This window comes from Strigops habroptila, chromosome 9 (assembly GCF_004027225.2).
Source record: "Strigops habroptila isolate Jane chromosome 9, bStrHab1.2.pri, whole genome shotgun sequence".
NCBI classification, from domain to species: Eukaryota; Metazoa; Chordata; class Aves; order Psittaciformes; family Psittacidae; genus Strigops; species Strigops habroptila.
In genome coordinates, this window is record NC_044285.2 from 27,582,077 (window position 1) to 27,602,940 (window position 20,864).

General features: G+C 45.9%; 2 protein-coding genes across 2 annotated transcripts; both read right to left on the reverse strand.

The window, feature by feature from the left end:
• Positions 1–452: 452 nt before the first annotated feature.
• Positions 453–6,311, reverse strand: LOC115613277 (putative P2Y purinoceptor 10). Its single transcript, XM_030498537.1, has 2 exons — positions 6,121–6,311; positions 453–2,695 (listed from the first exon to the last, which is right to left on the reverse strand). The coding sequence occupies exon 2, from the start codon at positions 2,643–2,645 to the stop codon at positions 1,536–1,538; it is 1,110 nt and encodes a 369-aa protein (XP_030354397.1). The 5' UTR covers positions 2,646–2,695; positions 6,121–6,311; the 3' UTR covers positions 453–1,535.
• Positions 6,312–13,007: 6,696 nt separating this feature from the next.
• Positions 13,008–20,030, reverse strand: LOC115613198 (putative P2Y purinoceptor 10). The gene is made up of 2 exons (XM_030498355.1): positions 19,897–20,030; positions 13,008–14,089 (listed from the first exon to the last, which is right to left on the reverse strand). Exon 2 carries the CDS (start codon positions 14,085–14,087, stop codon positions 13,065–13,067), a length of 1,023 nt encoding a protein of 340 aa, XP_030354215.1. The 5' UTR covers positions 14,088–14,089; positions 19,897–20,030; the 3' UTR covers positions 13,008–13,064.
• Positions 20,031–20,864: the final 834 nt, after the last annotated feature.

A 20,864-nucleotide genomic window follows, 5' to 3' on the forward strand; every position in this document is an offset into this window, starting at 1 on the left:
AGGACAGCGTGTTTTTTGCCTGTCTCTGGCACATTGTAAGCACCAAAGCAAATTCTTCCAGGTTGTCTGGATCTCTTCTCATCTAAGACCAGCCTTGGCAATGTGAGAGTAAACCGCCGCCTGCTCCATGCTTCCCAGAAATGCTGCATGGGTTAGAAATGTGCATCCAATTATCGGCAAAGCTGTTCTCAATCAAACCCCCTCTGCCTATGTTTACTTATGTAATTCCCTGAGGGGTTTTTGGCATTGCAGCCATCAATGCCTTAACCCACAAGGAGCAAACCCCACAGCCCCAACCCTGGCCGCTGTGTGAGGGGCCACAGTGGCAACAGGGCCCCTGAGTCCCAAACTGGAGCGTCCCCCTCTGCAGACTGTGTCATTGCTCTGAGAGCAGACCTGGTGACTAATGAGACTATTTACAAGCACTTAAAGTAATACCCATGATGCTAAAATATGTGTTGAGATCATTTTATTTCCTCCCAAGTTTGAAGCTTTAAGGATGCATTTGGGTCAGTTTTGTAAACTTTTCTCAGTACCCACTGAAGGCTGGGACCTTTTTTGGTTTTTAAAGCAAAACTGAGAGGCTTGGATAACATCTTAATCTGTCAACCACAGGCTTTAGCAAAATGCCAAATAACACAAGACTCCTAATAACAACACAAGACATGGCAACACCAACTACTAGTCCTCCCTTCTGTGGCTTGCCCTGGGTCTCTGCAAGTAAATGTACTCTGGGAGACGTCCTTCATCCTTCCTCTTTTTTCCATGGCATATCCAGTCACTGTCTGTCTTCCAAGTATTCATTTCCCCATGATCAGTTGAGCATCCCATAACTCCCAGGAGCCAGGCAGACTCCCTTGCTTGGCTCTGGGTGTCTTTTTCAGTAGTGGGAGCTGAGCCTGGTTTGTTTGAAAACTCCTTTCAACACTAATGTGGATATAGGTTAATACTCTTTGCTTGATATATGTTGGTAAAGTTATAGCATTACAGCCTGGATTAGGTCCAGGTGATTGATATTTTTGCAATAAGAAGAGGTTCAGTTTAGATGGAGATAATGAACTGTCCTGATCTAGAGCCTTGTGTGAGCACAGAGCATGTTTTAAGTCATCGTGGGCCACAGGTATCTGCAGATGGGGTCCAAAACTCCCCCAGTGCTACCTGCCCAAGCTGTGCTGAGGCTGAGCTGCCTGCTTACAACTCAGGATTCAGAAGGATTTTCAGAAATGGCAAATATGTAGAAGCACTCACACAAGAGAAACGAGGGACCCGAACTTGGCTGCAGTTCAGCACAGGAGAATTACTGGCATCATGACAACTGTTTTGGGTACTTTAACATCACATCAGAGAACTATGTGAGACAAACAGCCCTCAGCAGCAACAACTAAACCAGCAAGTCTTTTGCATTAAAATGTCCTTCTACGTCAGATCCTGGCATCTGTTGCACACAAGGGTAACTTGACATATTTGGAGACCTAACACAATCTTCACCCAAGCTATGAGAAACACCTACAGGGACAGAAATTGGCTTACGTTCTTCAAGAGATAGACTCCAGCAGAAGCTCGTCAGGTGGCCTGGCAGGGATTTCCATGCTGTTTATTCGGCCAAAGAACTTGGGAAGAGACAAAAACTTGAGGCGTGGAAGGTTTCTTTTCATGCGAATGTCATGGCCGGTTTCGGCGATGGAGAGGTTCCCACGGTGTGTGAACCAAGCTCGCAGGGTGACACAGCTGTGGCGAAGCAGATGGTCCTGGAACTCAGAGGTCATGAAGTAGTAGAGGACCGGATCCAGGCAGCAGTTGAGGCTCGCCAGGCAGAGGGAGATGGGGTGGAAGCGGAATGTGCTCCTGTGAATAGCACAGTCCTGGATGATGTTCTCTATCACCATCATGAAGAAAGGAAAGATGATGTGGTAGGGGGTGAAGCAGATGAAGAAGACGGCCGCGCACATCAAGACCATGCGCAAAGCCTTCTGTTTCTCACTGGTGTTTTGCAGATGAGTTGGACCCTCCCGCAGGGACTGCCACATCTTCCAAGTGCAGCAGGCAATGATGCTGAAGGGGATGACAAACCCAAACAGCTCTGCTACTGTCACCAGTGCAATGGAGGCTCCTGGGCTCAGCTGCTTCACCCCCAGGTCTGAGAAGCATGTGTTTATGCTGTTGGACAAGGCTGGGCTCCTGACTACAAGCAGGGGTAAACACGCTGCCCCAACAAAGAGCCAGACAGCAGCACTGATGGCTGTGTCGTACCGCCGCTTCCAGTCATTGGCTTTGAAGGGATGCAGGAGGAAGAGGTACCGCTGGATGCTGATGCAGGTGAGGAAGCAAATGCTGGCGTACATGTTGAGATACTTCAAGTAGAAGCACACCTGGCACAGAAAGCTTCCAAATGGCCAGCTGTGGTTTATGTAGTAATACATTCGTAAGGGCAGTGAGAGGACGTGAGCCAGGTCAGCTACAGCCAGGTTGATCATGAAAATGACAGCTTTGCTCTTCTTGCTGATGAAGCGGCACAAGACCCACAGGGCAGCACTGTTTGCCAGGAGGCCAGGGATGAATATGAGGGTGTATGTGGTGGCATATAGGGTGGACTGAAAGGACATCTGGGGATCGGTACAGTTCCTGAAGGATGTGTTGCTTGCCATCTCAGCTGATTCTCTTTGCTCATGGGGCGATTAAGGCAGGTAGAGAGTTTCTGTAAGGAGTAAAACCAGATTCTGTAAAGCCAAAACCCCCAGTATTTTCCCACATGGAGTAAATGCACTTCAGTATAGAAGAGTAAGTTGTGTGTAGGTATGTGTACAGTGTGTGTGCAGGTGTATGTGCAAGACGGGGTATGTGCTGGAAAGGGTGTAGAGCCAGACCCCACTTACAGTCAGCAATTCCGGGCATCTTCCACACAGCTCTTTTTGAATGTGCTTGGCAGGATTTCATAGCCTGCCACCCTCTAAGGCAATGCCACAATTAGTGACATTGCAATTGAGCTCGTAACATTAATCTTTTTATTGCTAATGCCAGAATGCTACTTCAGCTCCCTGGGGGTTTTTCAGGACCATGTTTATTACATGTAATTTTCTGTCTCCCATTAAATTGGTGCTCTCTATGTTACAAGCAATTTTAGTGGGGCTGTAAATAGGGACTTTAAATGGATCTCAATACTGTCTTTTTTGATCCATGCAGAGATCTGATATAATCAGCAGCGAGGGCAATTATTAGCATCAGCAAATGATGGCGCTGGCAGGCAGCTGACCGGAGCAGAGGCCAGTGGAAGAGGTGCAGACAGATCTATTGGAGCTCTGGCTCCAGATTTAAGGCTGGATTTATAAGCTAATAGCTGGCCAAACACATGCCAGCTGCTCTGCTGGTCCTGCTAACTCAATTCCGGCACTCATGGCACATTGTGCAGGCATCGTGTTGTAGCAACAGAAATTATCCTCCAGCAACAGTTCAGGACATGAAGGAAGATAAATACACCTGCCTTTGAGTTACAGTAGAAATTCTTTTCATCCATTTGCCCATTTCACCTCATCCAGCCAGCTGAGGGTATTAGTGGGTCATGGGGAGTTCACAGGTACTTGTGCAGCTCTCCAGACAGGTGATGGATTCTGCTATTTGTGAGCAGAGCTCAGGGGAAATCGTCTGCTCTTTTGGGAAGAGGTGGTTCTGCAGCAGCAGATTACAAACCAAGGGCATCATCTGCATCAAACCAGTGCAGTTTTCCCTTGGAAACAGTCTGTAGCTGCCTACAAAGTGCTGAGCAGCCTCCCCTTCCCCTCTGGAGACCAGAGCCTGATCTGGCAGAGCCCTGAGCACCTATTCCTGTTGCCACTGAGCCCCTTAACAGTGGTATTTAATTGAGAAGCAGCCAGTGGTGCTGTTTCCCACAGCCCTGAGCCTGGCATTTGCCATGGCAATGGATTTCTGAATGCTCATTGCCTGCACTCAGGGACCAGCTGGCAGAGCCCAGCATTGCTTTGAAGTGCAGGGTGAAGGCTCCTCTACCCTGCTACTCCTCACCTAAGCAGCTCTCCAGAGGGATTGCAGCATTTTCAGTTTCAGGAGGGAGATTCCACATTTATGTACACACACATACATATATCTATATAAAATATAGGCACTGCCTCCCAGCTGGCTGCCCACTGCCTGCAGTACTGATGCATTTCCCTGCGTTTCTGTGCAGACCCCCTGTTTTCTGAACTGAGCCCTTCCCAAACTGCCTTCTCCCATTTGCTTATTTCTCCAGGGTTTGGCTGCAAAAAAGCAAGTCTGAAGTGAAACCCTGGTGGCTGCTGGGCTCGAGCTCCTTCTGGCTTGAGCTGGCAGCCCCAGGTCAGAGGTTTCTGATTTCTCCACCAAGCTGGGACAAGGCAGAGGAGCAGAGACATCTGTCACAAGGGGACACTGGCAAACAAAACTATTAGGTCTGTGCAGCATCCCCATGCAATCCTCACCTGCCTGAAAATCATGAGGGGCTCATGCTCAGCACTGGCCCTGCTCTTAGCTGGTGCCCTTTGCACAGAGTCTGTTTAACCCTGCGGAAAAAAACAGAAGGACAACTTTTCTTTATATCCCTGCAGAAAATGGGGAGGGGAAAAACTGGGAATGTAGCTACTCCCAGCTTTTGTCATGATCTGCCAGTGACAGAGGTGGCATTTGCTGGTCTGGGCTTGTGGGAAGGATTAGAGCACCTGGTGTCCCTGTCCCACTATCTCCTCCCTGCCATGTGTCTCGTCCCAAATCCTAATCTGTGTCCCTGTAGGCATGACCACGAGGGGCCTCCTTGCTGGCTTTCCCTGGGAGTGCAGTAGTGCCTGTTCCTCACTAAGAGAGCCGGGTGTTACTCCTGGTATGTGACACTTTTGGTTCTTATGTGGAGCTCCCTCTGAGCCACTGTTGCTCTGGGTTCAGGCCAGTGCCCATTCACTGCAGCACTTCCTGAAAGGGTTGATTTTTGTATTTATTATTGTTTTCCAGTTTTTGCTTCCCTTCCCATCTGCAACTTGCCCCTAGCCCCTCCAGCTCCCTCAGCGTCGTGCTGTTGGTGATGCCGGTGTCAGGGCAGAGATGTTCCCATGGGCTTTGGCAGGGGTTTTATTCAGCAACTTTATATATTAAATACTCCCTGCCATTCCTTGATTGTTTTCCTCTTTCATCCATGCTCAGATATACATGGGCAGGACTTGGGGAGGAGAGGGGTGGCTTTTTAGGTGGCAAAGCTGAGTTTTACCCAGCTGCACACTGAAATTAGAGAGGGGAGACCAATATCATTGCCAAAGGAGTAAGACCACAGGTTGTGGATCTAGCACTACAATTCATTAAACATCAGTTAACTTTGCAATTAATTAGGTGGTTAAGGCAGCTATTAAAACACCCGTATTTCTTTTTCTGAGTGTGTTAGCAGTATCTGTTCCTGAAGGCATATGTGGCTGTCAGTATGGGACATTGCCTGGCTATTCTGAATCACTCTGCGCCCCACCCAGCCCTACATTGCTGCGGTACCGCATTTACTGCTTCCAAATCCACTGGCAAAGCTCATCCTCATCTTTTCCATGGGTTGGTTGGACAAATCAGCCTAAAGCAGTGCTCCAGGCATGCCTGGGAGAGCCCCAGGGCTGGGGGAGTGGGGCAGAGCTGCCTCCCTTCAACCCTGCCCAGGCCAGGGATGCTGGAGAGAAAAGCAGTTCAGGAAATAAAAATACACTTTTGGCTTGAAATAAGGTTCTGATTTGAGGTAGCGGAGGCTTTCTGGAACTCGTGTTTTAAGCAATAATCTTGTTTGTTTAATCTAGGCACTAATAGGAAATGCGTAAACAGAGCTCGTCAGTTATGGCAGCTTCTGTCAGTAATGTCAAAATTGAAGTATTTTGGATAAAGCCAGCTTTCCCCATGTACTGCCGCACACAGCAGCCTGCCCGAATGCACTGAGCTCCACTCACCCACCCCTCAGAGCCGAGTGAGGCAGAAGTACATGGGCACAGACAGAAGCTGCTGCGGATGTTGCTCCAGCTTTTGCCTGATAAGATCTCTTGAGGAAGAGCTAGAAAAACTAATAGGTAATGTTGCTCAAAACTGCGATAGCGTCTATCTACTGAAGAAAGCGCACAGCAAAATCCAGCTTACCTTCCCGTGACTCCCATCCTTCGGGGGGATGACATCCATGCTAGAGAGCAGGAGGAGCGAGCTTTCTGCTTTTATTTCCTACCAATTCTCGCAGCAATCCCAGCCCCAGCGACTCCTTGTTAAACTTCCACATGTTTTCAGAGCACTGGAATCCTGCCGACATCTGCAGCCCAGTAGAGTGGTAGCAGAACAGGAAATCCTGTATTTTGTTTCTCTTCACCACGCAAAATGTGTAGAGCTAATGACGTTAAAACAACTGGGAAGGCGATGACATCATTTGATTCAAGTGCCGTGTGATAGAGACATTGGACATGGATTTTTTTTCTCGCACAGAAGTTATGTTAGGTGATGCTGTCCTTCGGTCCAGCTGCTTCTGCTTTTATCCACAGTTTCTTGCTAAAAACTATAAAATACAGAAGCAAAAATCTTCGAATAAGAACTTGCTAAAGGAAAACTGAAACCTGTGCCAGTGCAAATTACTGGAAGGTAGTAATTTTCCTTTATTTTCTTGGAAGTTTGGTTAGCCTCAGACTATCAAGACTAAAGCTAAGGGTTTGGGCTTTATTTCTGAAATAATATAATGGTTTAAGGTGGAGATTTTCCCAAAATACTATTGTTTAAAAATACCAAAAACTAACCACAAAATATAACGTGCATCATTCCCGATTTATTTTTTCTTTTTGCTTCCTTTAATTCCTTTCCCATATATATATGTGTGTATATATAATTTTCAGATCTTTTATTGCCTGCTAAGCATGACCACCTTCTTTCTGTACTGCTGCAAACTGGCAGGCATATATTGCAGTGTAACTTCTTATGACCTGCCTCATTTCCAGTTGAACAATTTTTACCTGATACATAGTGTCCCCTCTTACAGCCCTGGGCTTGTGAAGACAATATGGCTGTTGGCATCTTTCCCGTTCTTACTGTAGGTAAGGTATCAATACAACTGTTCTTGCTCTACTCATCTAGTTTCTCTAATTGGTGCTATGACCCCACAAAATTAGCAGAAACATAACTATGGAAGAGAAACGAAAGAGGGAAGCTACTATAATCTTTCTTTATTGTAGAACAAGTCGCATGCTCAGGGTCTGGGATCAAGCAAGCAGCTTTTCCCACAGCATCTGAGCCCGTTGGTGCTGCTGGCTGTGTAGTTGCCAGGGTTTGTCTGGGCTGGCAGTGATGCTGACCATGGGGACCTGAGCGAGCTCCCATGCCGTGAAGTGGTGCTTCATGACAGTAGTGTAGGGAGAAGAGAATCCTGGACCTGAACTGTCCTGTGGTCAGTGGAAATGCGGTTACTTAAATCCATTGGTCAACATCCTCATGAAGGCAAAGGCAAGACCAGTTTATATGCAGTTTATATACCACCCTTCGTAGACCTATTTATGGGCTTCTTCATTACCACTTACTTATCCATCATGTAAACGCAGCCTGCTAGCAGCTAGGTACCTGTGAATCCCCATGCCTCTCAGCTGAGAGCAAAGCGATCTGGAAGATGCAGGAGCAATTTATCATTCCAGGTTTTCTTCCCGTGCATCTTTTTCAGCAGCTGATGTGATCCTTGGAAGAAAGCAGAGTGCTTGTGTGTTTGCAAAACATTCACAGAAGAGAGGCTGGCATTGTGTTAAAGGTTTATCCCAGAGTGGCTGTCATATCAGGATATCCTGCCTAGGACATCCTAGTTCTGTGTCCACAGCACACATCCAGCACCATATCCAGCTACCTCCGAGCCCTATTATTAGGAACGTGTTTACAGCAGGGCTGCAGGTCAGTGGATGTCAGACCATGGGGAGAGTCATACTTGCACCTCAGGGTTCATAACCACGTTGAGTCCTTCCTCTGCTCGTTGGCTTTTTGGAGTAATTTTGCAGAAGGTTGCGATGGTCCTGGTTGTGAAAGGCTGATGGATTGACAAGCCTCAAGCTTCTTCCTTCTACATATATTAATCAACTTTTTTGTTCTTCTTTCAACTACAAGCACATTTTTGTTTAGTGTTTCTGCTCTTCTGGTTCATTACTGACACCAAACATGTATTTTACACATGTAATCTTCTACTTTCAAAAGCAGAAGACAAAGGAATTTTTAAATAGCTGTGAGGCTTTATCTAAGGCTTCCAGATAAAGGTTGTCTTCACCTTTAGCCTGGTATCCTGTGGGGAGAAGGCCAAATGCATATGATCAGCATCTCTTTAAGCACTCAGCACTTAGAAATATCTGACAGGATGCACCTGAAGGATGTGTGAAAAACAGTAGGCCATTCAGGAGGGGGAGGTCTTGCTCACACAGAGCAACTCACCCTTGTGCAGAGACTTGCTGCAGCTTGATTGGAGCTGTTGGCATATGGCCTGTGGGGCTGGGACAGTCCCTGGTGTCCTGTGGCACATAGACCCTCTTGCTACTGCACAGTGTTCTCTACAGGGCAGCATTTTCAGGAAGCTTTGATTTATTTTTATAGCAAATAATTGTTGGTCCTATCTTTTCGGGCTAAGGTCCTGTGTAATCCACAGATGCAGCATTTTTGGTCAAAATGCACCAGTAATATCTCTGAAATCTTTTAAATGCAATTAAGAGTTTTCATGTTGTTGAGCTGTTATCCTGCATTTACAGCATATTTAGTATTTTTCTGTGTGTAGAGAGTGAGTAATTTCATTTAAGGAAAGAAAATGAAGCTGAGGTACTAGTAAGTTCCTGCAGCTCAGAACATGAGGCTACAAAAAGGTTAAATCCCATGGGGTTTCTTTCCACGTACATTTGATGTCAAGCACAGGAGGGCCCTTTCTCGAGCAGGAGAGGAACTACCAGACCTCTGATACCAGTTAAGAAGGGGTGGCCATTTGCTGGCACTGCAAAGAAACACATTTTCTTTTGCTACCTAGTGAATGGCTCTTGTGCTAGAGGAGGAATATGTCATGTTGTGGTTTTGCCCAGGGCTGTGCCATCAGGGGACATGCACTGCTGTCAGTGCAGGTGGCTTGAAGACCTCAACATGTTTCTATCCTGAGAACTTCCCTTTGGGATGAGGCTTGACACAGGGTTGCTTCACACCGGGTGTCAGTGGAGCCCTTCAGATCCATCCTTCACAAATCTGCATAGGTGTACCCAGCCTCTTGATTTGGTTAACTTCTGTCTTCCTGTGGCATGTCTGTTAAAGTCATAGAATATCTCAAGTTGGTCCAAAGACTTTATTTTTGTGTCTGCTCAAGAAGGTTGAAGATGTCTCTTTATAGCTGGTGAGCCTGGGCAGTGTGACCAGCACAAGAGATAACCCAGGAGCAATATCATGTTTATTATTTTGACAAGGGGAAATAATTCCATGGTTTATGGTCACAGGAAATGGGGTGAATTACAGGAACTGGAGCCAGGCACACTGTGCCTTTGAAAGTGTGATACCGCTGGCATGCAAAGCCAGTACCTGCAGCCCCACATCTTGTGTTGGATCCAGCACTTCTCAGTCATGAAGGCAGATGAAATACTGTCCTCCTCAACACTAACACTGGATTTGTCTATTCTTCTCTTGAGACACACTGCTGAGGTTTTGGAGGACTTGAAGCAATGTTGGAATGTTGAATTTTCCACACGTTATGTTTTTATTACTAGTAATAAGAAACCAGACCATTGGTATGAGGACAAGCACCTTGACCTGAGGGCCCTTTTCCGAAGATTCAAGGAATACATCTCGTGCAAAGAAGATGGCACTCATGACCAAGACTACTCCCCACCCACCCGATCCCATGGCTTTGAGTTTCACATATGGGTTTGTGGAGACCAAACTGTTGATCTTTGATATTCTACATGCTTTCAGATCTCTTCTATTTTGTGTTGTTGCTTTCTAGGCCAGCTCACCATCATGACCATCTCATCTAACTTTCTGTCGTGGTTAAACCCCATCCGGTAATGATGCACCACACAGCTGACTTAACTCTATCCCAGCCAAAACCAGTGCACTTTCTCACACACTAGTAGAGACCATTAGACTTTGTCTCATCTCCTGCACATCAAAGTGGCTTGACTTGAAAGGCTGAAAGTGTTGTGTGTGTCATTTCCACAAAGGCTAGGGCTCATTATGTAAAAAAGACCATTCTAGGGGCGTCTAAGGGAGTTCAGAGAATGAGGCAGGAAGACAGGGGGAGAACATGAGCAGCCAGGGTGCTTGAGAATGCCATCATGGTGATGGGGAATGTTATCCCTCATGGAGCCACCAAATTCATTGTTAAGGGTGGGAGAGCTGCCATTGCTCTTTGGGCATTCAGATGCTGGAGCAGGTATTCCCATGATGTTTTATAACTTTCATTATGTAGGGGACTATAGTAACCCATTTCTGCTTTACCAATCTTGTCATCAGTGATGTGCTTTTTTTAAGCCGTATAGATTTGGATTTGTGAAATGACTGTTGAAAGAGATAGAGGTGGTTTCTGCAGTACTGCTGGCAGGTAAGAGGATAGCAGTCACTCATCCACACCTGGTCATGCACCACCCACAGCACACTTATTCCTATGGAGGACATTTCACCAAAGTACCTCTAAATCTAATGTGTTATAGTTTTAAAAAAAATATATAAACACCAGTCATATTAGATTGGGGTGAAAACCTTTCTGTAGACAAGCAAGCAAGAAAAAATCTGTTTAAGAATATTAAAAGTTGATGCACTCTATCACTTGAACTCTCTGATTCAAGGAGGAGCTGATCCCATAAGTGATAACTATGAAACTCAGCTTACATTTGAAAAAATGCGTTTATTTTTTAAGCATCAGGTTTTGGAAAGAAAAATGTAGAACAAGCTACATAGTTACCATAACAGTGCCTCCGGCTTGCATTCACCTGACAAATGGAGAATTTTATGAGAAAGAAATCACAGTAAACAGCTCCCAGTCACATGCTAGCTGATCAAGGTCTGTAAAAATCCTCAAAACAACCATTGAAACTAGTTTCCTTCACTGACAATATTATATAGTGTTTAGCTTATGAGAAAACTGCTAAATTGGCAACAATTCTGCATGCTTAACTGTTTACCTGAGCATCAACCTTTGCTCACATTTTTAAGGGACTTCTTGCAGTGTGTAAACGTGTGTATATCACCAGCATAACAAACTGCCTGTTAAATCAGAGAAAACATTTCCACTGACTTCACTGGGAGGTGGACTGTTTCCCTTCCCTACAGCTTTGTCTCCAGAAAACTAGAGAAGTCTTCAATAATACTTTCTTTGGGACAGTTACTTCCTTCAGATAGGCATATTCCGGTATTTTCACTTATAAACATTTAAGATTAAGTTCATCATACTGTAGCCCATAATCATCTTCTCACAAATGGGAGGAGAATTACAAGAGCTTGTTGTATTGAATTAGTATGTCTTCACTGGCTTTTCGAGGAACTCCAGTGTAATGCTTATTTAAACCTAGCTATTGTTTGCTTTTTTACCCATTTTATTGTAAATCAGCCAAGTAGGGAAATATTAAGATGCAGAAAATTTCTGGCTGAGTTAAAATCTAAGTAAGTGGAATTGAGTAGTTAGATTTAAAATATATACCTGGCAAGTGTTTCTGGTATTTATTCTATTTTTGTAGCAACATGTAAGATACTGGTGGATATAGAGAACTGTACACATTCCTTTTGAAAAAACACAGGTTTTCAAAGGCAATAAATCAGTGCATATGTTCCACCAAAACCATCTCCAGGTACCATAAGGATGCTCTTGAAATTACACAAAGTGGGTGAACTTGGCCGAAGACCTATCACTAATTTAAATTAAGGGGTGAATGGCATCCTTTCTTGTCACTGCTTTTTGATATCTTTATAGTTGATTTTTAAAAACGTAAATGTTAAGATCATGACAGGAGCTGGTAGAAAAAATGTCAATAATTTACTTAAGGAATTAGCCTATGCTGTATTAGTGAAGTCACCTTGGCAAGAACACCTCTCTTTTTTCAGATGTGTCACTTGAACTCGTTGAGCCAAGGTTTTCTGGGCAGATCCATTGCAGGTAACTCTGGGCCCAGAAAGCCACATGCGGAAGAGAATGAGGATCTAAATGGTACCACCAGCATCATCAAATCCACCTGCATCAATGGTGAGTCTGGCTGCATCCAATCTGTAGCGTGCTCCTGGCGGTCTTGCTCCTCAGGATCCAAAGGCACAAGGGTGCCACCCTTGCCAATGCAGGCAGCTTGGAGGGGAAGAAAGTTACTTGAAGCAAGAGAAGGCCTTTGAGGAGCTGTTGGGAGAATTTCTCTTGCAGAGGGTCTCACACCAGCAGTAGGTGCAAGTTACAGGATGTATCAGCAATTAAGGAGCAAACTTAGAGCTTGGTGAGGAGGAAATAATGCATGAGAGCAGGAGGGGAGTGCAGGAAAGGCGAAGCAGAGGTAAGTGTGGTGGCCAGTGGGATGCACTCAAAGCCAGGAGTGGGCAGTGGAAAGCCGAGGCTGCCATGCTGAAGCAAGCTGCCAACCTTCATACATCTGCAGCACTGAGTGCAGAGAGAATAATGCCATTAGTTATTACTGGCCATTTTTAGGTTCTTGTATGCATTGTGTGTTTTTAGCAGAGATGACGCTTCAACAGATGTCCGTGTGTGGATGTGGGATGGTCTTTGGCCTGATCATAGAGCCATGGTGGTGGGAAAGCAGAAGAAAAGCTTCTGGGACGTCTCCACCATTTGCTAGCGAAAGCTTTCTCACTCCTTCCTGTATCTTTTCTAGTCCAGCTAGGTCAGGCATGTGTGGCGCAGTGCTAAGTGTAGTCGTGCCAGCTGGGCCACTCTTCAGCTTCCTACATGTGTGTCTTAAACAGAGTTTTATCTTCTGTATACCAAAAGATTTCCACTGCCACAAAACTCTCCTGAATAAACTTGCAGGATCTTCCACAGTGGAGCTGGTAATCAAGTATCATGGAACAGTCCTAGATTTCATATGAAATACCTTCATTCCTTTAAGCTGGCTTTCTTGTCATTCCTTAATTGATGAGGCACTCTCTTTGCTCATGAGCCGACTCCTGATGACCATGCTGCTGTGCTTTGATATCTGGTCCTGAAACTCTGAAGTCATAAAGAAATACAGGATCGGATCCAAGCAGCAGTCCAGACTTGCAAGACTTAAGCAAAAGGGTTGGGCATAGAGGGTGATGGCACTCAGGAAGCAGTCTGTAATGACATTTTCTTTCACCAACATGTAGAAAAAGAAGTTGATGTGGTATGGTGCGAAACACACGCAGAACACAATGGCACACATGGAAACCATCCTTAAAGCCTTCCGCCTCTCACTGCTGTTTTGAAGTGGTATCTGAAAGCCCCGAAGAGAGTCTTTTGTTTTCCAAGTACAGAATAAAATAATGATGAGTGGTCCAATGAAGCCAAAGAGCTCTGCCGTGCCCATCATCAGCACGGTGGCCAGCTTGCTCTCAATCTGCCGGACTTGAAGATCTGCAAAGCAGGTATTTGTGTTTTTGGCTAGCCCGTAGCTCCGCATGATGGGGAAGGGCAAGCATGCCACCCCAACAAAGAGCCACACCACAGCGCTGATGGCTACATCGTACCGCCGCTTCCAGTCCTTGGCTTTGAATGGGTGATAAAGGAAGAAATACCTCTGAATGCTGATACAGGTGAGGAAACAAATGCTGGCGTACATGTTAAGGTACTTCAGGTAGAAGCACAATAAGCAAAGGAATCTCCCAAAAGGCCACGTGGAGTTAATGTAATAATATATTCTCAATGGCAGTGAGAGGACATGAGCCAGGTCAGCCACGGCCAGGTTGATCATGAAAATGACGGCTTTGTTGTTCTTGCTGATGAAGCGGCACAAGACCCACAGGGCAGCACTGTTTGCCAGGAGGCCAGGGATGAATATGAGGGTGTACGTGGTGGCATACAGGTTGTTTTTGAACGTTATGTTGTGGCTGAAGCAGGTCTGGTTGCTGTGTGTCATGACTGGGCTGCTGGAAACATCTGTTGTGGTATAGGGTGGGTGGGTCATTCCTGTAAAGAACAAAAATAGGAGCTGTAAAAGCAAAGGCACTGCAACAGTTATCAGTATTCACATTTGCATTTTCTATTTACTATTCTGTATAAAGTAGAGGTTTGGAAATGTTTCCTGTATAAAACATCCTGCTATCTTCTTCACAGCTGCCCTTTCAGAGGTCTCCTACTACTCACACAGGTGGGGGACCATTCCTGTTGTGACAATCCCCTTGCTGGGCTGTCCAAGTGCAAAAGCAATGGTGAAGCTATGCCATATTGCTAATAGAGAAGCAGGAGAAGCTGCCTGTCCTTTTGGCCATCTCCTCAAGGCCATACGTGGTTTTGTCTATGGGTAGCATGGGAGGAATACATGGAAGAAAGGTGTACCACAGCCCAGCTTTTGACTGTGAGCAACCACATGGCCCAAAGAGTAAAATGTGGGTGCCAACCACTGAATCATAGCTGTACCTTAGGTATTGTGTGGGTGGTGTGTCTCCTAACTCCATCAGTGGACCTCATGGACCCACGTTCTCTGGCATGATGGGTACAGGCTATGTGGAAAAGGGTAGCAGGGAGTGGGCTTGAGAAGTTTGACTGTTGTAAATGCAGCCAGTACTCCTGAAGCGTGCTGCCATGTATTTAAGGTAATATCACAAGCAGAGACCTCATCTGATCACAACTTCCATTTCTCATCACTCCAGCAGCCTCTGTTTAACTCTTATTTTCCATCAGATAATTTTGGTTTTAGATGTTACCAATTTCTGGCTCTCCTTTGATTCAAACAAGTAGGGATGGCAAAATCATAGAATCATAGAATAGTTAGGGTTGGAAAGGACCTTAAGATCATCTAGTTCCAATGCCCCTCCCATGGGCAGGGACACCTTGCACTAAACCATGTCATGCAAGACTCCCATCCAACCTGGCCTTGAACACCGCCAGGGATGGAGCATTCACAACTTCCTTGGGCAACCCATTCCAGTGCCTCACCACCCTCACTGTAAAGAACTTCTTATACCTAGTCTAAACTTCCCATGTTTAAATTTAAACCCATTACCCCTTGTCCTATCACTACAGTCTCTAATGAAGAGTCCCTCCCCAGCATCCTTACAGGCCCCTTTCAGATACTGGAAGGCTGCTCTGAGGTCTCCACGCAGCCTTCTCTTCTCCAGGCTGAACAGCCCCAACTTTCTCAGCCTGTCTTCATATGGGAGGTGCTCCAGCCCCCTTATCATCCTCGTGGCCCTCCTCTGGACCTGTTCCAACAGCTCCATGTCCTTTTTATGTTGAGGACACCAGAACTGCACACAGTGCTGCAAGTGGAGTCTCACGAGAGCAGAGTAGAGGGGCAGGATCACCTCCTTTGACCTGCTGGTCACACTTCTTTTGATGCAGCCCAGGATATGGTTGGCTTTCTGGGCTGCAAGCGCACATTGAAGCCAGCTCATGTTAAGTTTCTAATCTACCAACGCCCCCAAGTCCTTCTCCGCAGTGCTGCTCTGAATCTTTTCTCCGCCCAACCTGTAGCTGGGCCTGGGACTGCCCCAACCCAGGTGCAGGACCTTGCACTTGGTTGAATTTCATGACGTTGGCATCAGCCCACCTCACAAGTGTGTCAAGGTCCCTTTGGATGGCATCCCTTCCCTCCAGCATATCAACCGAACCACACAGCTTGGTATCATCAGCAAACGTGCTGAGGGCGCACTCAATCCCACTGTCACTGTCGCTGACGAAGATGTTGAACAAGATCGGTCCCAACACTGATCCCTAAAAATGTCACATGTTGAACTCTTGGGCCATATTTTTATCAGCTTTTGTAACTGGGACTTGTCTTCAGTAAGGCAACACAGGCAGGAGGAGTTTGGTTTTATCAGGTATTATCCCATAGAGTCATTACAGTGATTGCCTCATGTGTCTAGTAGAACATTTAAAATTGAATATCAGCTGCCTATTTCATGTGGCACTGCAGACACTGATTCATTTCTTCTGACTCATTTCCCGCACCATTGGCAAGGGGCATTTGCCAGAAGAAGTGTCTCTGTAGGTACATATTAGTAACTTGCACCCTGTTACTAATGCTTTTTTCCTTCATGTTACACAAAAAGAGTTTAGAGCTCTCAAGTGACAAAGAACACAAATAGCTGTTTTTTCAGCTTGTTAATCATAGCAGTGCTTGGACTTGGCAGCTTATACAGACACTGCTCAAAGCTGCTACTGAAGGGTTATAATTCAGGCCTCAGAAACGCCCAGACCATGGCACGGTCCCAGCACAGCACAGAGGCCACCCTCACTGTGGATGCAGTGGCTCTGGCTGATGCTGATGATGAGCCACCTAACCACTGCTTCTGAGGGCTCCTCAAACAGATGCTGAGCCCAACTTTCTTTTTAAACTTGTCTTTCACTTTCTCACAGTTTTCAAAATGCAAGGTCTACATGTTTATTTCTTGCAGCAACCCCAGCTGTAGCAGCTGGGCTACATCTTTCAGTTGCACCATACATCAAAGAAATGCTGCAGTCAAGAAACTGTCTAATTGCCTTCCTTCACCAAGATGGCATGAGTACATGGAGGCCAGGTGCCCCCCAGTTTGGTTTTGTCCCTTCAGGGCATCCCTCTGGCCTGCCATTTGCTCCCAGTAACCCTCAACCCAAGGCAGCTCTGCGATGAGATGCCCTGCTCCATGCTCCCAGCTGCCCTCCACCTAAGACACCACAGCCTTGATCTTCTCATGAGGCCATAATATGCCCATGAGGAGGGAAGAGGCTCAAAATGTGCTAGAAACCAGGGAAAAGATGCATATGGTCCATGGCCTTATCTCCGCCAGCCTGAGAAGCAATGATGGTTGCTCTTTTCTGGTGCTCCTCAGGACACTGACAGGGAAAGGACAGGGCATGGAGCTGAGCACTGGGTTGTTCACCCAGGGCTCAGCTTCTCAGGGCAGTAAATTCAGGTTACATCCCATTTTTTGAGACTACTATGAATTTCTGGCACTCAGGGTGTTTGTGCTCCCTTTCCATCTGGTTTGTCTGCAGCTCTAGCTGGACATGCTATCTGCTGCTCTTGTCTCTAGTAAGAGCACTGGTTACTACATCCAATTTCTGTCTCTTCAGCTGACCTCCCACTTTGCTAAGAAGCTGTTAAAGAGCCATTTCCAAAGGTACAAGTTGCCTGGTTTCCCTTGGATGTCAAGGTTAGACTGACTGCCCGGTACTCCTCCAAAACACAAGTGCTTGATGGCCGTTGAAACCATGGAGGATTAGGTACATTTGCAAAATGTTCTATTTTAAGGATGCACTTAAATGTCGGCCAGTGGACATGAGTTCTTCAGTTCAAATGAGTCATAACAGTCAGTTTGCTTACTGAGATCCCTAGATACTGTTAACCCTTATTTGCATTTCATATGACAGCTAAGGACCAGACTGTAGGGTCAGCAATCAGAATGATCAAGTTTAGGCTGCTGACTCAAACTGGCCTCTAAATGGAGCCATTTACGGTAAACCACCATGTTCAGGATGCATCTGCTGTAACATGCGGGTGATGCTGAATGCACACACTTGATACCAGAATTCAGCCTTCACCTTCTGATTGCAGAAAGCTTGTCCAGGCATGCAGATGAGCACAGGGCTGGGCTGCAGCATGCCTTGAGACCGTGGTGGTGGAGCCCACAGCATGGGCAGGTTACCCATTGGCCTTCATCTCCATTTGCTAATTGTCCACAAGGTGTCAGAGTTAATCAAGATTTCATTTCCTTACCTTCCTCTTTAAGGTATTTTTCTAACCCTAACAAGACCAGGGCTATCTGAATGGCGAGAGGCAGAAGTTTGACTATGGTCTCATGAGTTTATGTTGCTATCTTCTAGGGTGATTCCAAATTGAAAAGCTCTTGTGTTTCTGAATAACTGATATTAGGGAAAAAAATGCTCTCAGGAATACTCCTCATTGCTGATATTTACAGGTAGAAGAGTGTTGAAAAGATGCACTTTGATGGAGATCAGGAAGTTGCTTTGAACCTTTGAACCAAAAGGTTATAAAACTTAACCTGTGGAAATGCAGGTAATGTCCCATCCCCACCACTCTGAGCAAATGTAACACTGGAATTGATGAATAGTCATTTGCTGCATGATGTGTATACAGCAAAGGTAGAAGCCTGAAAAGCTCAATCAGATTTTATCGATGTTGACTTACATATTGCAGACAGACAGCTCCTACTGCAACATTGTTCTCAGAATACTAAATTTCAAAAAAAATATTGGTAGCAAATAAATACACTATTATGTAATTACTGGGTTTTACATTATAATTATTTCTGAGGCTGTTGCAATAAGGAAATAATCAAGTGTGCACATTATTACTTGCAGCTGAATGTTTGGAAACTAAATGTCACATTTCTAGGAAAAATGTTCATCTTTATAGGACTGAGGAGCACCGAGATGTCATTGCAGAGTCCTGGATCTTTCTGGCATGTCCATCAGCAGACAGGTTAACTGATTTGGCTAAGACACAAGTGCCTCTACATTCTGCCTTCATTGCATGGCCATGAATGTCTCACGTTGTTGCACTCACACTTCAGTATGAAACCTCTGCAGTCAGAAGTGGAACGTTCTACAGTTAAGGGTACTTTTTCCGGTGGTGTTCTTCCACATCAAAGAGCAGGTCTGGGCTTCCGATCCGTTGTGACGAGTTGTTTTCATTTTGCAACACTAGTCCAATTCTCACCTCTGTGGCTCAGGCAGCTGAAGGGCAGGGCATGCACACAGAGCAGGATGCTGGTGGCCTTGCTGGAGCACTTGCTCCAGGCTGGCTAAGGGCTGTAGTATGGATGGACTTCCATCATGGGTGCAGTTCCCATGGATGGTGATGTTTGCACCAGAGCCAAGGTCCCAGAACTTTCACTTGACACCAGAAAACTTGCCCTTGAACAAAAATCACACTCTTCCTTCACACATCCTACTGCTCTAGCCTGCCACTGAAGCCCTCTCCTACATAAATCTGCAGCAAGCCGGGTTTGACATACTGACTCACCTTCAGTAAGTCAGACTCACCTTCACCTTGACTTGCTTTAAGCAATTTCAGATTCTGGGGCCACCCACTATGAATCCTGCTATAAGTGCCACACTGCAGATGTGCTGTTTTCCTGGGCTCCCATCAGAGCCAAGCTGCCAGAGCAAGTGAATGCAAGCCCATCAGTAAAGCATCTTTTCCAAAGTGCAGTTTGAAAGCTTCAATGCATGAAGTTAAGTTTTAATCTGGACCAGTGACTGTAGTCTGAATTATGAATTAAGACTGTCTCCGTATTCTCATTAACAAAAGCAAGTCCAAGCACTCCTGCTATTTTTGTCATGTTGTGTCCCCCTGACTAGCATTAATTTCCTACCGTTGCAACTCACTCAAAGAGCATTGGATGGCACAAAGACATGCAGCATACAGATTCTTCTTTTCATGATAATATAAATCACCATTATTAAAAACAGCTTTGTAAGTTTCCCTTTCTCTCAAATACAATTTTAAAATAAAATAGATTCCTTGAGAAATCAGGCAAAAGAAGGATTTTGTGTATAGTAATGACACAGGAGAATAGTCGAAGAACCACTAATTGCCCACGCGCAATTTCATGCAGCCGCTGTTTCAACTCCTCCATGTGTTCACACAGAGGATTGGTGCACATGGAGGGCTGCTATTTTTTTCAAGACTCAAAATGCCACAGATCTCCTCCTGGAAAGAGCCAACCCCTAAGAAAAAGCTGGAGGAGAGCAACATTTTCATAGGAGACAGCATAGGCTCGTTAATGCTGGTTCTAGATCACAAAGAGTGAGCTTAAAAGCAGCCTTACCTCTTCAGGCAGAAACCCAGCTACATGCGACTGTGCTGTCAGGAGGAAGTGTAGCGTCCCGTCTGCACCGCACCAGCCTTGTTTACATGAGCACAGCGACCTACACGACATCACGGGGTGCTGCAAGGTACTGCTTTGCCTGTGGCTCAGTGCTGGGGCTGCCGCTGGGGTAGGCGCCTGCTCCCAGCCCCTAACCTGCTTCTGTGGGACTCGCTTACTCCACTCCCGGCCCTACTGGATTCAGTCCTGGCCAGGCGTAGGCAGGGTTGCCCCAAAATCACATTAGTCCTACATGTTCTCTTCTGCTCTGTCGGGATGGCTCAGCATCTCTTGGACTGCTGTGTTGAAGAAGGTCCTAAGTGGAGCTCGGTGCTGCTCTGTGCAGAGCACCGCTTCCTCCTCTCCAAGCACAGCTCCAAGCTGAGCATGGAAACACTCACGAGGTTTCTGCTTGCTTCTCCCTGAGACGTTCAACCTTGCCTTGCCTCCTGACTGCAGCGCTATAGCCAGTCATTGCTGTTTGTGAACCTCAGCTGGTGGCTGCTCTGTTTCACCCGGCACAAAGTCCTCTTGCTGATGAATTCTGACTTCCCAATGGCTTTTTACAGCGCTCCTGTGAGCCTTGCTTGACATTTCTTTTGAACTAAAAAGCAGGCAGCTCAGTTTACACTTGCTGGAGCTCTCTGCCAGTGATCAAATGGTGGCACTTCTGAAATGGTTTCAAGCAACGGGTGGAATCCAGGTTCACCGTTATCCCAGGGGGTAAATGCAGTACCGAGGCTAGGACTTCACCCAGTTACAGGATCTAATTGTTTGGATTTTCAGAAAGCCACCAAGAATCTGACCTGTTTTGCCTCTTCAGGATCAGCCTCTGGCTTGCAGCACACAACTGCCCCTGTGGCCCAGCAGTTAAACTCTCTTCTCTGTCATGGTTTAAGACCATGAAGTAGAACATCACTACAGCTACT

Coding starts and splice junctions, on each gene's coding strand:
- LOC115613277 (XM_030498537.1), bottom strand. CDS start 2,645: ATGGCAAGCAACACATCCTTCAGGAACTGTACCGATCCCCAGATGTCC.
- LOC115613198 (XM_030498355.1), bottom strand. CDS start 14,087: ATGACCCACCCACCCTATACCACAACAGATGTTTCCAGCAGCCCAGTC.